This window comes from Arachis hypogaea, chromosome 19, assembly GCF_003086295.3.
Source record: "Arachis hypogaea cultivar Tifrunner chromosome 19, arahy.Tifrunner.gnm2.J5K5, whole genome shotgun sequence".
NCBI lineage: Eukaryota > Viridiplantae > Streptophyta > Magnoliopsida > Fabales > Fabaceae > Arachis > Arachis hypogaea.
Genome location: NC_092054.1, coordinates 156,637,623 through 156,652,162, shown reverse-complemented (window position 1 = coordinate 156,652,162; position 14,540 = coordinate 156,637,623). Strand labels below are relative to the sequence as shown.

At 36.6% G+C, this 14,540-nt stretch overlaps 3 protein-coding genes across 4 annotated transcripts; 2 read left to right on the top strand and 1 right to left on the bottom strand.

Annotated features, from left to right (window-relative positions):
* Positions 1–3,885: 3,885 nt before the first annotated feature.
* LOC112775312 (uncharacterized) lies at positions 3,886–5,234 on the bottom strand. Its single transcript, XM_025818880.3, has one exon. The coding sequence runs from the start codon at positions 5,232–5,234 to the stop codon at positions 4,059–4,061; it is 1,176 nt and encodes a 391-aa protein (XP_025674665.1). The 3' UTR covers positions 3,886–4,058.
* A 737-nt stretch (positions 5,235–5,971) lies between these two features.
* LOC112775313 (cyclase-like protein 2) lies at positions 5,972–8,440 on the top strand. 2 transcript variants are annotated; one of them, XM_025818883.3, is made up of 6 exons: positions 5,972–6,509; positions 6,786–6,830; positions 6,969–7,041; positions 7,419–7,516; positions 7,826–7,893; positions 8,023–8,440. In XM_025818883.3, the coding sequence occupies exons 1-6, from the start codon at positions 5,972–5,974 to the stop codon at positions 8,146–8,148; spliced, it is 948 nt and encodes a 315-aa protein (XP_025674668.1). In that variant the 3' UTR covers positions 8,149–8,440. The 2 variants fall into 2 exon arrangements, with proteins under 2 accessions (XP_025674668.1, XP_025674667.1); XM_025818882.3 differs by having other exon boundaries at positions 7,823–7,893.
* Positions 8,441–11,778: 3,338 nt separating this feature from the next.
* On the top strand, positions 11,779–14,540 carry LOC112775309 (cyclase-like protein 2). Its single transcript, XM_025818876.3, has 7 exons — positions 11,779–12,299; positions 12,419–12,463; positions 12,737–12,809; positions 13,172–13,269; positions 13,403–13,473; positions 13,783–13,962; positions 14,103–14,540. Exons 1-6 carry the CDS (start codon positions 11,870–11,872, stop codon positions 13,906–13,908), a joined length of 843 nt encoding a protein of 280 aa, XP_025674661.1. The 5' UTR covers positions 11,779–11,869; the 3' UTR covers positions 13,909–13,962; positions 14,103–14,540.

Sequence of the window (14,540 nt, the reverse complement as noted above, 5' to 3'; positions counted from 1 at the left end):
GAAAATGGTGGAAATTGTTACGTAGATGAAACAAATATTGAAACATAGGTGATGGGGACAAGGCGGACAAGTTGATCCAATAATAATTTAAAATTTAGAAGCAATTTCATTTGAGTAAATGGTCAAAATTTATTTTTGAAAAATTATTTGTTTTTTAAATTAATTTTTAAAAAAATTTTGTTATTCAAATTTATTTTTAAATATTTAAAGTTAGTTATATTAATTTTTTTATTATTGTTATTGATAATATTAAAATTTATTGATATAACATGTTAAATAACATTATAATACATATTTAATCGGTTAATATGATAAGTTATAAAATTAGACTAAATTAACTCTAAATTAAAAATTTTTAATTTAAAATTAATTTAATTTAATTTTATAAATTTATTATATTAGTAATTCAATTAAGGCTCTTAAATATTAATATAATATCATTTAACATACCATAACGATAAATATGACTGATTGAATAACAAAAGTGACAAGAAAATTAACCTAACTAATTTAAAATTTTTTAAAAATAATTTAAAAAACAAATAATGTTTCAGGATAAATATAACTATTTTATTGATTCAATTTTTATGTAACTGGAGGGTGGGGCATACTCAATGGGAAGCGTGGACTTACTTTCAACTAGAAAAGTCAGTCATAGCTGTAAGTAACTAAACTTAAGTTGTTATTTTTATATTTATTAAAAAAAAATATATATATATGAAAAAATTATTTTAAAAGATTGTTAGAAAGATTTGATTATAAAAAAATATTTAATATTAAAATTATTAGAAAAGATTAAATTTTTTATAATATTTAAAAAATTAAATTAAATTTTTTTATAAAAAAATAAATATATTTTTAATTATTTATTTATTTTTTTATAATTTTAATATATGCTTTTTAATTTTTAACATTATATAAACATATATGAATATTTATTTAGGATTAATTAATTAATTAATTTTAAAAAATTAACTCTAAAAAGAGATATTTAATTGTTAAAAGATATTGTTAATATTAAAATTATTAACGGCTAAATTTTTTTATAAAGAGATAAATATAGGCTATTTTTTTCTTTATAGAAAATATATGGGTGTAGTGCTTTAAAATGGGTTAATGGACAAAATATCCACCGCTATGGTGTGAGTAACAAACGCAATTTGTGTTTTACTTTCTCTTTTATTTTTTTATTTTTTTTTTATTCAGCATATTGAATCAAATGCAAGGTGCGTTTTGATTGTTGAAAGGTTTTTATTTTTTTTTAATTTCATTGAAGTCCAAACGCAAGCTGCGTTTAGTGATGTACATTTTTTGTTTTTTTTTTTGAGATAATAAAACGCAGGATGCGTTTTACTTTTTGCATCAGCTTTATTTTTGGAAGACCCAAAACGCATGTTGCGTTTTGAAAATGTCAAAAAAAAAATTTTGAAAAAATAAAACGCAAGTTGCATTTTGCGTAAAAAATATATTTTATTCGAGAGGCCTGCTTATAAATAAGAAGCAACACTCGTTTAAAATGCCTCATTCCACTTCTACTCCTTTTCTTCTTTGTTGCACATATTTGATAGTTCTAAATTTTGTTTGGCAATTACGTGTGTCAAAAAAGTCAGATTATGTGAGGTTGAAGTTATAAAAAATATTACTGTTACGGCCTGGCCCAAACCCTTCACGGGTTGGTTCGACTCGAGCGTCACCCGACCCGGACGGTCAAGGGTAAGGCGCCCCGCAACCGACCCGGACACGCGTCTCAGACAGGTCATGTACAGCTGTGGGGAAAACGCCTCGGCGAAGATGGGCCTGTCCTTGTAGGGCCCACCTCTGACACAGTATATAAGGGGAAGATTTTACCCTTCCCCCAAGGTACGTCACATCTCACTCTCCCCCCCCCCCCCCTTTTTCGCCTGCATATTACTGACTAGAGCGGCGGGGTGTCTTTGCAGGTGACACCCCCTCTACAAGAAGTGTTCGGGACCCTGCCTACACGAGACCGGTAGTCCACGACGAGACGAGACCCCTCACCACCAACCAATATACCAACCCGATCCGTCCGGTACCCGACCTACCGAACAATTACAAATTTGCGAGTGTATTATAACGGTGAGGTTATACCAAACACACATGAAGGAGTAACTTTTGTTTGTGAATGTCCGTTGTCATTTGCTATTCTATGTACCATGAATTTTGTCGAGTTGCAAAATGAGCTTTGTAATAACATTCAAAGCCACATCTTGAAAAGGGTGAGCAACCTTTTATATAGAAGTCCTGTGCAAATATTTGATGGGCTAATATAGTTTCAAATAATGCCCTGACGATGCCAGTATGTAGTAGATGTTGTGTATTTATCAACAAACTCAATTTCACGTGTCTAACAACAACAACAACAACAAGTATTTATCAACAAACTCAATTTCACGTGTCTAACAACAACAACAACAACAATAATAATAAATTAAACATTATTTATTTTTCATTACAAAATAATAACAATTTATTATTATTATTAGACAGTAGTGCAAAATCTGAGAAAATACCACATGAATATTCGACCATAGTAGGTATTCAAGAATCAGTACATGAAATTTTAATGAATTTGAAAGAAATAGTATTGAGAAGTAATCTGTATGGGACTCGAGACGCATCTATTTGTATCAAGGGTCCCAGATATATTCTTTATTTATTATTAAAAAATATTAATAATTTATTATTATTATCCTATACAGTAATTTATTATTATACATGATAACAAATTTTTTATCAGGCTTAAGCATCATAATACTGGATAATAATAATAATTAAATTGTTTGTTAAAAAATAAATAAACAAAATTCAAATAAATATATTTATTATAAAATTTAAAAAAAATTACGTACCATAAAAAATATCCAATTACTCAATAATGTGATCTTCAGATCTAGTAAAATTATAAACCATAATTTTTTGTTTAAGAACCAAATGAACCTAAGCTTTCTACTCTTCTTCTTCCTCCCACCAGCTTCCTTACACAACACTCTTCGCTCTTCGGTAACTCCCTCACACAACACTTTTTACTCTTCGGTGACTCCCCCTCTACGTTGTGCGTTTTAAACACCTCCCCACAACACTCTTCTGATGCAACTCGAAAGATTGTCAAACGCAACCTGCGTTTTAGTTTGGCCAGCTGCCAAACGCAACTTTCGTTTTGGACTTTCAATATGGTCAACAAAGTAGGTCTGGTCTGCATGCAGGGAACAGGACACGTTTCGAGTCCTTGATCTGTTTTCCTGAAAATCGGAAGCTACATTTTGCAAATTGTTGCAGCTTTCTAATTTTGAATTCATGCAAAACGTATCCTGCGTTTTGCAGGTGACTCAACTTTTTTATTTTTGGTATGGCAAAACATAACCTGCATTTTGCAAATTTCTAACTTCAACAGATCCATATCTATGAAATACACACCAAATTACAATATAGTTACATCTTCATTATATCTTCCATTCTTAAAAAATAAATTTTGACAAATATCTTTAATTATTTTTTATAATTTTATATTAATATTTTTTTAATTTTAATAATTTTTATTATTTATTTATTTATTTTTATTTACTGATTTTTTATCCTTTTTTCGTTGGATAAAGATCACAAAAATAAAAAATATAAATAATAAAATCACTAAAATTTTAAGAAAAATAAAATTTATCAACATAAAAATTATAAAAAATAAATAAAATCAAACAATTAAAAATATATTTATTTTTTATAAAAAAATTTAATTTTTTTAAATATTATAAAAAAAATTAATCTTTTTAAATATTTTTAATATTAAAAATTATTTTTAATAATTAAATCTCTCCAACGCTTTTCTAGAATAATTTTCCATATATATATATATATGAAGACGACATAAGATGGCGATAAATATCATTAATTGATTAATAAAGTATACTAGTTTTTACACAGATTCCTTTATAAAACACGTAATCTATAACAAGAAGATGGTTCTACGAAGTACAAAGAACCTTGTTTAGTAAAATAGAAACCTAATTATTTTATTGTTTTGCAACCGACACATTATTGAAACACTATCTCGTAGGTCTTCCACGGTAGACTTGCTTGCAAACAGAGCTCGGTTTCTGTTTCGGCGTGCACAGCTGCGACATCGCCGGACACCCCTCAAGGCAGTTGTCACCCAAGCTGCCGGAAACTTCAGCTCCGGCAGCCACCAGTCCCGCCGGTGGCCTCCCCATTAGGAAGTTCCCGTCCAGGAACAACCTCTTCATGGACTTGCTTTTCCCGTATTCCAATGGTATCGCGCCACGTAGCGCGTTGTAACGGAGCGACAAAAATGACAGCGACGGATACGCGCCGAGATTCGCGGGGGCGTAGCCTTGGATCTTGTTGAATCCAAGATTCACCGCCACGAGGCTGTTCCCGCCACCGCCAACAACCGGCCTCGAGATCTCAACACCACTGAAGGAGTTGTTGGCCAAATCCAGTTGCTGCAGGGAAGGCAAAAGGAAGAGCCACGTTTCGATGATCCCCTGAAGTGCGTTATCACTGAGTTCCACCACTTCCAACTGGTTCAAACCTTCAAAGGTTGTTTTTTGAAGAACCCCAGATAGAGAATTTGCCTTGATCGCCAAATCCAGCAAGTTGGGTGGTAACTTGGGGAGTCCACCGGTGAGCTTGTTGAAGCTGAGGTCCAATCTTCGGAGACTAGTGAGAGAGTTCATGGACTTTGGAAGGAACCCAGAAAGAGAATTCTGTGAAAGATCAAGCGATTGGAGCGATTTGAGGGTGGCTATGGAGGGAGGGATTGAACCTGAGAAAGAGTTGGATCGGAGGGATAAAGTTTGGAGTTTTGAGAGGGAAGATAGAGAAGAAGGGATTGTGCCATAGAAAGAGTTATCGGAGAGGTCGAGAGTGATGAGTGTGGTGAGTTGAGAGACGAGTGGGGTGAGTGTTCCTGTGTAGCCAGCGGGGTCGAGGGTGATTTGGTTGATGCGGGTGTTGTCGGCGGTGCAGGTGAGGCCGCACGTGAAGTGGGTGCGGCGAGGGACGGAGCATGGGTCAGTGGTGAAGTTCCAGGATGCTATGCATGACCATGGTGTTATTGAGGAGGATTTGATTGAGGCCTTGAAAGCCTTTAGTGCTTCAATGTCTGAGGATGAGGTGAGACCTTGTACGAGGAAACCACACTTATTGTTTGTGTGAATGCACAAGATGATTGTTACGCAAAGATAAATGATGCTTTGCATATTGGAATTTGGAAGAGAGGGTTGGTTATAGAGATTAGTGTGTGGGGAATTGAGGTGCTTTTAATTTCTTAGCTCTTTAATAGACGCCACTAGTTTGTGGCATTGTGGTTTTGAGATGCGAGTGCTTTTGAGTAGTTCGTTAGTTGGTGGTATTTTAAGGAGTGAGGGGCCAGATCTTAAACTCTCGTGGATTATTGCTGATATTTTGAGACAAGAGTCACAAAATTGCAATGCTGCTATATGCAAATGGAAACTGCCTTTTTCTCAAGTTACTATTTGGTGGGAGCTCTAAATCATAAAGGAGAAAAACAATGGGGGACACTTGTTTGACTATAACTACTTGAAAAAGTAAATGCGCGACACTAGATTTCCAGGGTTATGCTATATTAGATAAAAATATATAAATCCTATTTGTTTTTCACATATCTATTCTCCTTGTTGAACTTAAAAATAATAACAAAAAAAAGTAAATATCAATTGGTGTGTACAAAAATATCAGTAAAATGATACTGAAATTTTGTTAGCATAATACAAAAAACATGTTATATATACAGTGAAATGTCAGTTAAAGTAATAGTGTTTTGTGAAAAAAGAAAAAGTAACACACTATTACTAAAATAAAGTATTATTTTAAAGTTTTGATGAATTACAATGTGTTGATAAGTTAAAATCTTGAAGTGATGGTGGAAAAGAAGAACCAAAAATGATTTCTCTTATATGATGGCATGTGAATAGAAATGTCCATGATAATGATATCACCTTTGACCAACGAACTGTGTCTGTGTCACTGTGACTGTGTGAATGTGCAATTCTGCATCAAAAGTAAAGTGATTAATTGCGATGCACTGCTATATGCCTATATTCACACACCAACCGCCATGAAGAATTCTCACACTCTTCTCTCCCACCTCCTTCCCTTTCTATGCACTCTGTCTCTCCGCTACTCTGCACAAGCACTTCCAGACTTCGCTGCCTATCCTTCAATCCCTGGAACCGATTCCGGCGACTGCTGGATAGGCAGCAGAGACACTCCCCTCGTCCCTCCACGGCGGGAAGTGTACGACGAGGGGAGAATCTTTGACATCAGCCACAGGTACACCACGGAGATGCCGCTATGGGAATCTGAGGAGGAGCTTGGGTACTTGATGTGGTTGACTCGGAGTATGAGGAATGGTTCCGTCGCCAATTTCTCTACCTTTAAGCTTGGCCTTTACATCGGCACCCATGTCCATGCAGGCTTTGACGTCGATCTCCTCGATTTACACCTCCTCAATGGTAACGGAAGAATCTAATCACTCTTGAATCAAAATAGTTTGACTTTAGGTGTTACAAATGGCGATGATAATTCATGTAAATTTGATAGTTGAGAATTGTTAGATAATAATTTAGTCTAACAATTTTCAAATAATAACTGCACGTGAGTTTCTATCTGTTACAAAGTCAATGGCTATTAATCTTTTATATTATCACTTATAGTTCTCCTGATCTTTCTCCATTTCAATTCATGAATCATCTATGACTTTGATGCATGATCATTTGTTCTTTTCATAGGTCTTGCTCTGCTGATTGATGTTCCACGGGACAAAAACATCACTGGTATGCCTAAGATGTTAAATGAAGATGATAGATATTCTTTTCAACTATAGTAGTCGTCTAATTGTGTTGTTTTATTATTAGTTAAAATTTGTGTTAGGCATAATTCTCTCTAATGTTAACAATGTACTTTTATTACAGCTGAAGTTATGAAATCACTGGATATCCCTAAAGGTGTACAACGTGTGCTATTTAGAACATCAAATACTGACAGGTAACTTCTATATATTGTATTATGAGTTAACACTCAAAGTAATCTTTGAACTTGCAGTCGAGCCTCAGTGTCATTCTTAAAGTTAAAATCGTCTTAAATTTGTCCCTAAACTTAACAACGGTCGTCATTATTCTATCACAAAAAAATATCTCAAGGACAACCGTTGTTGAGTTCAGGAACAAATTTGGGGCAATTTTAAGTTTAGGGATGACATTGAGGCGCGACTGCAAGTTCAAGTACCATTTTGAGTATTAACTCATTGCATTACATGTGATAAGAGTTTGAAACTGTTGTAGCTTAATCTGGACTCTGAGTGTTGTAGTATTCTTTTTTTAATTTGCATGGTATGTGAGCTAAAGTTTTGTTGAAATCATTAGGAGGCTTATGTTTAAGAAGGGATTTGATGCAAGCTATGTGGGATTCAAGGAAGATGGAGCCAAATGGCTGGTGGAAAACACTGACATCAAACTTGTAGGTAAGATATAAAGCATTCCTCTGGATGCATAATGCTATTGTGATTAATAAGAATTCCCCTACATTATGTGCCATATATTGTTATTATTAGCTTTTGGGATATGATTCTAAAGCATTTCATTTATCTCTCTGCCCCCTTTGATGCATAATGGTATTCTTAATTAACAGAGCTTAATTTATAAATTATCTGTTGTCAATTTTCAATAGAGACATCAACCTTACAAATTGTTTAATGTTTCTGTTTTTGATTATTTTGATTTTTGAATTCATTTACTAAGAAATGCCTTTTTCTGTGTTGAACTTGGAGGAGTTGATTACTTATCTGCTGCTGCTTATGATCATTTGGTGCCATCTCGTCTTGCTTTTCTGGAAAGCAGGGTAAGAAATCGTTTCTCTATTTATTGCCAATGAATCTTTTACTCATCATTAGCTATAACAATAAGCCAGGGGGCTAATACAGTAGAATAATGCAGTATATAACATAAAATTGAAATAAAAATGGTGCAGGACATGATTATTGTGGAAGGACTAAAGCTAGATGATGTGGCAGCAGGAGTATATTCACTGAGATGCTTGCCTCTTAGGTTGGTTGGCTCTGAGGCATCACCAATACGTTGCATTCTCATGAAATGATCTCGCCCTCAGCTTCCAAATATCTGCAAATAAAGTATTGGCCATGTAAAATGAACAATTTTACATTTTTACTACAAGTAAATGCTTGAGGGTTTCAATTAGGGGTGTATGCGGATGGGATTAGATTGGGTATGGCCGAAAATTCGATTTGCTCCGCATCATTCTCATTGAATCGATCGGATATCATGTCTGCGTTTTTTAGTGTGGAATCCGATCCGATCCGCAAATGTGCGGATTAGATCGGATGGGATATCGGATATATTTGCATAATTGAATCTTCTCTTTTTAATTATATTTCTATGTAAAAAATTCAATAAAAATATTTCTTACACACTTTTAAACTTATTTATTCCTAAAATATTTTTAATCAAACTTTTCTAAAATAACAAAAATAAAATAATACAATATATAAATAATAATTACTAACAACATACAAACAAGTGAATATAATACCAAACATATATATATATATATTTTTAATTATTATTGTACGGATCTGCGGATCCACAAATCGGATATGCAAATGTAGAGCATATATCCGCGATCCGATCCGTAAAAAGTGCAGATCGAATCGTATCTACAATTTTTGGATCGAATGCGGATATTTACTGCAAATCTACAAATACGATCCCATACATGAGCAACTCTAGTTTCAGCCTTAGACTTGTTCTTATTTCTTACTTCCAAATTATATACCTTGTCGAAAAATATAAATGGCAAAATAATATGTGTAAAACAAATTTAACTACATTCCGGGTAGTGCCTAGTTGAAAAACGAACACAAGACAAGGTTACTTCTTAAAATACACAAGAGATGCATTATATAAACTCCAACAAGAAAGTAAATTAATGTAGTTACATTTTATAATTTATAAAATGAATTTAGTTAACATGTAATTTTAGGACATATCATAAAAATATTATACAAAATTTAGTTTTTAAAATAAAAAATTTATTAATAATAATTTTAACCTATTAAAATAAAGAATCAAAATTTTACATAAAATTAAAAAAATAAATTAAATACGTAAAATTTAAAATTTTAATAAAATTTAAATTATAAAATCATTAGAGCTAATAAAAATTTGGACAAAAAACGCTAATAAGCCAACATCACTTCATATTTACGTATATCAGCCAAAACGAAAATCGTTTCAGCAATAAGCCAAACTGTATTTTAATGTAATTCGAACCAGGCTGGTTCGAACTGCATTTAGCTATAAATCGAACCAGGGCAGTTCGAATTACCAAGAAAGAGTTGAACATAATTCGAACCAAGGTGGTTCGAACTTCACTTGCTCATAATTCGAACCAGCCTTGTTCGAATTATCGATGTAAATGCGAACCAAGTAATTCGAACCACCCTGGTTCGAATTACTCAATATTTGGCTCCAATAGTAATTCGAACCAACCTGGTTCGAATTACTCATTATTTGGCTCTGTGCGTCTTTGCCCTTGAAGGTAAGGGCAAAATTAGCCACTACGTGTCGAATGCAGAATGCACGGTAGGCAGATGGAGGTAACCAACCTCCGTCAGGAGCCTCAAGCGCAGCCTTGATGCCGTTATGCCTGTCCGATATAACCAGCAGACCCGGCTGTGGTGTCACGTGCTGTCGAAGGTGGGAGAGAAAGAATGTCCAGGACTCTGCATTCTCACCCTCTACTAATGCGAATGCAACAGGTAGAATGTTGGAGTTCCCGTCCTGTGCAATCGCGATGAGCAACGTTCCCCCGTACTTGCCATACAGATGTGTGCCGTCAATGCTGACTAGCGGCTTGCAATGACGGAATGCCTCGATGCACGGTGGAAAAGTCCAGAAAAGTCTGTGAAAATATGCTTGAGACTCGTCTACCTGTCCTCCAACTCGAACGGGGCTCGTCCTTAGGACTGCAACAGTACCAGGCATCGTCAGCTGGACTCCCAACACCCACCTAGGCAGCTCGTTGTATGACTCATCCCAGTCACCGTAGATGAGGGCAATAGCCTTCTGCTTCGCCATCCAGACCCTCATGTAAGTCGGTCTAAACCTAAAGTGTGCTGTCGTGGCATTCAGGAGCACCTTGATGCTGACGGATGAATCAGCCCTAACCATTGGCATAATGAACGCCGAAATCACATGATAATCCAAACTCCTGTGGTCACTCGAGATGGATGTGGCCAGACAAGTGTGAGGTCCATTGTACCGTTTGACCTCCCAAATGCCCTTGCGCTGCCGAAGACTCAGTCGAATCAACCATGTGCACCCATTCCCAAACTCAGAACACTTGCCCACATACCGGCGATAATCAGACTCCACTACCTTGTACTGTACCCCTCGCCGGATGCTGTAAGTCTTCACACTTAACAGGGCCTCATCTTTATCCTGAAATTGCTGACCAACCTGGAACTCTGTCAAACCAGCAGTCCCTTCTGCATCTCTAGCTCCGAATCCAACAGAGTGCCCAGAAACCCCCTCCTGCCTCATGGCATCCAGGTCCAAAGAGAAAAAATGTGGTGGATACTGCTGTGTGCCAGAACTACCCTCCTACCTCATCGCCGCTGTCATCCTCAATCATATCCGGCTTGACGTCATCCTCCTCTGCATCACCCAACAATCCGTCTCCGACGCCAACCGGTGGAACGCCCTGTAAAGCGTTCGGCAGAATATCAAATGATCCTACCTCGTCGTCTACGCTGTCATTGAGATCAACAGCAAAAGACGGGGAGGCGACAGGTTGGACCGCTGGCTCGTACACAGGGATGGAGGAAGAAGCAACGGCAGGCCTGGAACTGGAACCGACTGCCGTGGCTACAGTGGTGGTATTCCGGTTCGAACCCCCTGAGCTGGATACCACATCAACCAGCTTTGCCAACAATTCTGGTGTCCTCACCTCCGGAAACTGCCTCCGACAAAGAAACATGACTTGCAAGTCCTCATCACTACCAATCGTGAAACAATCATACTTCACGGTATCCTGCAGAACCGTGATTGGAATGCGATAGAAAAACTTCTTAACCCGCTTCGCACCTTCCAGACCAAGTTTCATCAGCACAGATCTAACAAGGTCATCATAGCTCGTCGTTGGACTCACGACAATACAGAGAGAATCCTTATCTGTGAACTTCACACCGGAACGAGTTTTCCTCTTAATGGATCCTCTGTGGTGAACCAAAACAACAAAACTCTCCTCACTAGCCATCTTACACCCTCTAATGAGAGCAACTCACGTTTACAACTATATATATACTGCTCTGTCTACCACTAAATCGAACCAGCCTTCATCGAATTAGGGATTGTGTAATTCGAACCAGCCTGATTCGAATTACTTGATGCAGTTTCTCTCTCTATAATTCGAACCAGCCTGGTTCGAATTACTAGCGTTGCTAAATCGAACCAACCTTGTTCGATTTACTTAAACCAGCTTCTCTCTCTGTAATTCGAACTGCTTTGGTTCGAATTATTCATGAATGCAGTTCGAATCATTGTGGTTCGAATTATATTAATATATGGTTTGGCTCATTACTGAAACGATTTTGATTTTGACTTATTTACCTAATTTCGGCCTGACATTGGCTTATTATGGTTTTTTTGCCCTAAAAATTTTGTAAAATTCATTAACTAATTTAAAATCGTAATAGTATTTTAAGAGTCAAAATTGTAACTCTGACGGATAGTGTTGAGTGTTAAGTGCGGCAGAACAGTGGGGAGAGAGGAATCAGCCCATCGAAGGAAGAAGCAGCATGGACTCTGTTTTGCTACTTGCGTTTCTGTGCGCAGCACTTTCTCTATGGTACATCGCAGCTGCTGCACCTTCACATGCAGCGGCAGACTTCACCGCTTATCCTACCATCCCCGGCACCGAAGACGTCTCAGTCGCTGGAGCCAACTCCATCCTCATCCCTCCGCGCCGAGAAGTCTACGACGACGGCAGAATCTTCGACATCAGCCACAGGTACGTGCCGGATATGCCGGTTTGGGATTCCAAGGACGGCCTCGGCAACGACTTCCTCTGGCTTCTCAAGAGCATCAAGAACGGTTCCCTCGCTAACAACTCCGCCATGAAGCTCGGCGTTCACACCGGCACTCACGTCGACGCTCCTGGCCACTTCTACGATAATTACTTCGACGCTGGCTTCGATGTCGATACTCTTGATTTACAGGTCCTCAATGGTAACCTCTCCTTTTTCATCGATTTCAATTCTATATACTCTGCAAATTCCGGAAATGGATTTGAAATTGCCACTGAAAGAAGAAATCACAAATCAATAAGCTGATTGTTCTGTTTGTAGGTCTCGCTCTGTTGGTTGATGTTCCTAGGGATCAAAACCTTACCGGTATGTATAAACTGATGGAGTTTTTTGAAAGTTTCTCTGATTCTGCTATTTTACTGTCCATTAAGCAATTTTCATTCATGTGAGATGCTGAATCTCGCAACACAGGAAATTGTGATTTGTTAAAATTCGTCTTAGAAGTTCGGGAGATGCTTTCTCATATGCTATGCAAACCGTTTTCCTGCCATGTTTTGTTTTGATTTTCTGCTATAGAAATGCAAACTTGTCTTCCCTAACATTTGTTGTATTATATATTGCATATTAATCCTTTTCCAGCTGAAGTTATGAAGTCTTTAGATATCCCCAAAGGTGTTCGCCGTGTGCTATTCAGAACCTTAAATACTGACAGGCAAGTTGTAGAAGTTGCTATGTAGTCACTGCTGTAGGAGCATGTTCTATTTTGGCTGTATACCATAAGCATTGAATCATCGTTCTTGCATATATAATTTTTGTTTTGTCTTGAAAATTATTCTACCAATATAATGCTTCAATCCAAACAGTCATGTGCGTCGTTCATAAGTGTAAATAGCAAAATATTGTTCTGAGAACAGTAAAAAATATGAGTCTTAATTTCTCATGACTTTGAACATGACAACAACTGTGTTTTTTCCTTACGAGGAAGAAATTGTGTTCATTTACACACCATTATTGGTTTCACGTTTTCAGTTGTTATAATATGGCTGTGAGCTAAATTTTTGTTTGTAATGTCAGGCGGCTCATGTTTAAGAAGGAATTTGACACCAGTTATGTGGGATTCAAGGAAGATGGAGCAAAATGGCTTGTGGAGAACACTGACATCAAACTTGTAGGTGAGGGTTAAATTACTTTTGAAGATTTAGATTGCTTCTTCCCAAAAGCATTTCCTTTAATCCTTATCCCTTTTTTGGCCTCAATGACTGATAGTCACTTCACTAATTCTCTTATCTATTATGCACATGGTAGGGATTGATTATTTGTCAGTTGCTGCTTATGATCACTCAGCTCCATCTCATCTTGTTTTCCTGGAAAGCAGGGTAAGAAGTTGTGTCTAGCCTCACTGCTAATAAGCTAACTTTATTATTATGGGTCAAAACAAAAAGTGAAGAAAAGCTACAAATAAGATCTTGTTGGCCAAATTTGTCTGACCACAGGATAATTCATAAGCTTCTTATTAATTTCCTTTTGTCATTATCCAATAAGTTGCTATCATGCTGTTTTTAGTTTCACGGTTACAGAGAATGCAGGGAGCTTAATTAATGAGTTGTATTTTTCGTTAAAGCAAATGTGTTTGTGATCAGTATTAGAGAAGCAATGTATTAACAAAGTTGAAATAAATGGCACAGGAAATCATTCTTGTGGAAGGGCTAAAGCTTGATGATGTCCCAGCAGGAATTTATTCCCTACGATGCTTGCCACTTAGGTTGGCTGGCTCTGAGGCATCACCGATCCGTTGCATTCTGATCAGATGATCTGTTCCATCCGAGTTTGCTTGTGTCCTACAAACCTTGTTTTCCATTATTAGGGTATGATCATATCTTATCTATACAAATTCCTGTTCTGCCTGGGGAGTGTGGCATATTATCTATACATTGTTGATTGATATTCTTATCCTTCCTTATCAAGACACCCTTATCCTTATTAAAGTCAAATGCTGATGATGCAGGAGGGAGAAAATGCAGCAGGAAACAAACGGCGTTGGTGGCCACATGGAACATTTTCATGCAACTATGTTGATAGTAATAGGTTGAATAGCCATAATCCTTTTGTTTTTAATTGCGTGTTCGGCTTGGAGTGCTAAATAATAAATATCGCTAGTCTAGTGTCTGGGGTACATAGTATCTGGAACTTTTTTTTCTTTAAGAGCAGTGTATGTAGAAGTCAATTATCGCGATTAGTCGGGAAAAGAAAACAAAAGAAAGAAAATTGCCCAGGCAAGTCATCATCATAACGTGTCATGCGTATACATTCTCAATAATTATACGAACTTCTCTCTTTGTAAAACAATGACATGTATTTATCTTTTGAGCGAAGAATAATATGCCCCCATCTCCCGGAAAAAGGAATCTGAAACATAATGAAAAAACAGTATTCATAATGAAAA

Bases quoted from the DNA above. Each gene is read 5' to 3' on its own strand.
- LOC112775309 (XM_025818876.3), top strand. From the start codon at position 11,870: ATGGACTCTGTTTTGCTACTTGCGTTTCTGTGCGCAGCACTTTCTCTA. The intron at 12,464-12,736 runs GTATGTATAAAC...ATCCTTTTCCAG, and splicing joins TAGGGATCAAAACCTTACCG to CTGAAGTTATGAAGTCTTTA. The intron at 13,270-13,402 runs GTGAGGGTTAAA...TGCACATGGTAG, and splicing joins CACTGACATCAAACTTGTAG to GGATTGATTATTTGTCAGTT.
- LOC112775313 (XM_025818882.3), top strand. From the start codon at position 5,972: ATGTCCATGATAATGATATCACCTTTGACCAACGAACTGTGTCTGTGT. The intron at 7,517-7,822 runs GTAAGATATAAA...TTGAACTTGGAG, and splicing joins CACTGACATCAAACTTGTAG to GAGTTGATTACTTATCTGCT. The intron at 7,894-8,022 runs GTAAGAAATCGT...AAAATGGTGCAG, and splicing joins TTGCTTTTCTGGAAAGCAGG to GACATGATTATTGTGGAAGG.
- LOC112775312 (XM_025818880.3), bottom strand. From the start codon at position 5,234: ATGCAAAGCATCATTTATCTTTGCGTAACAATCATCTTGTGCATTCAC.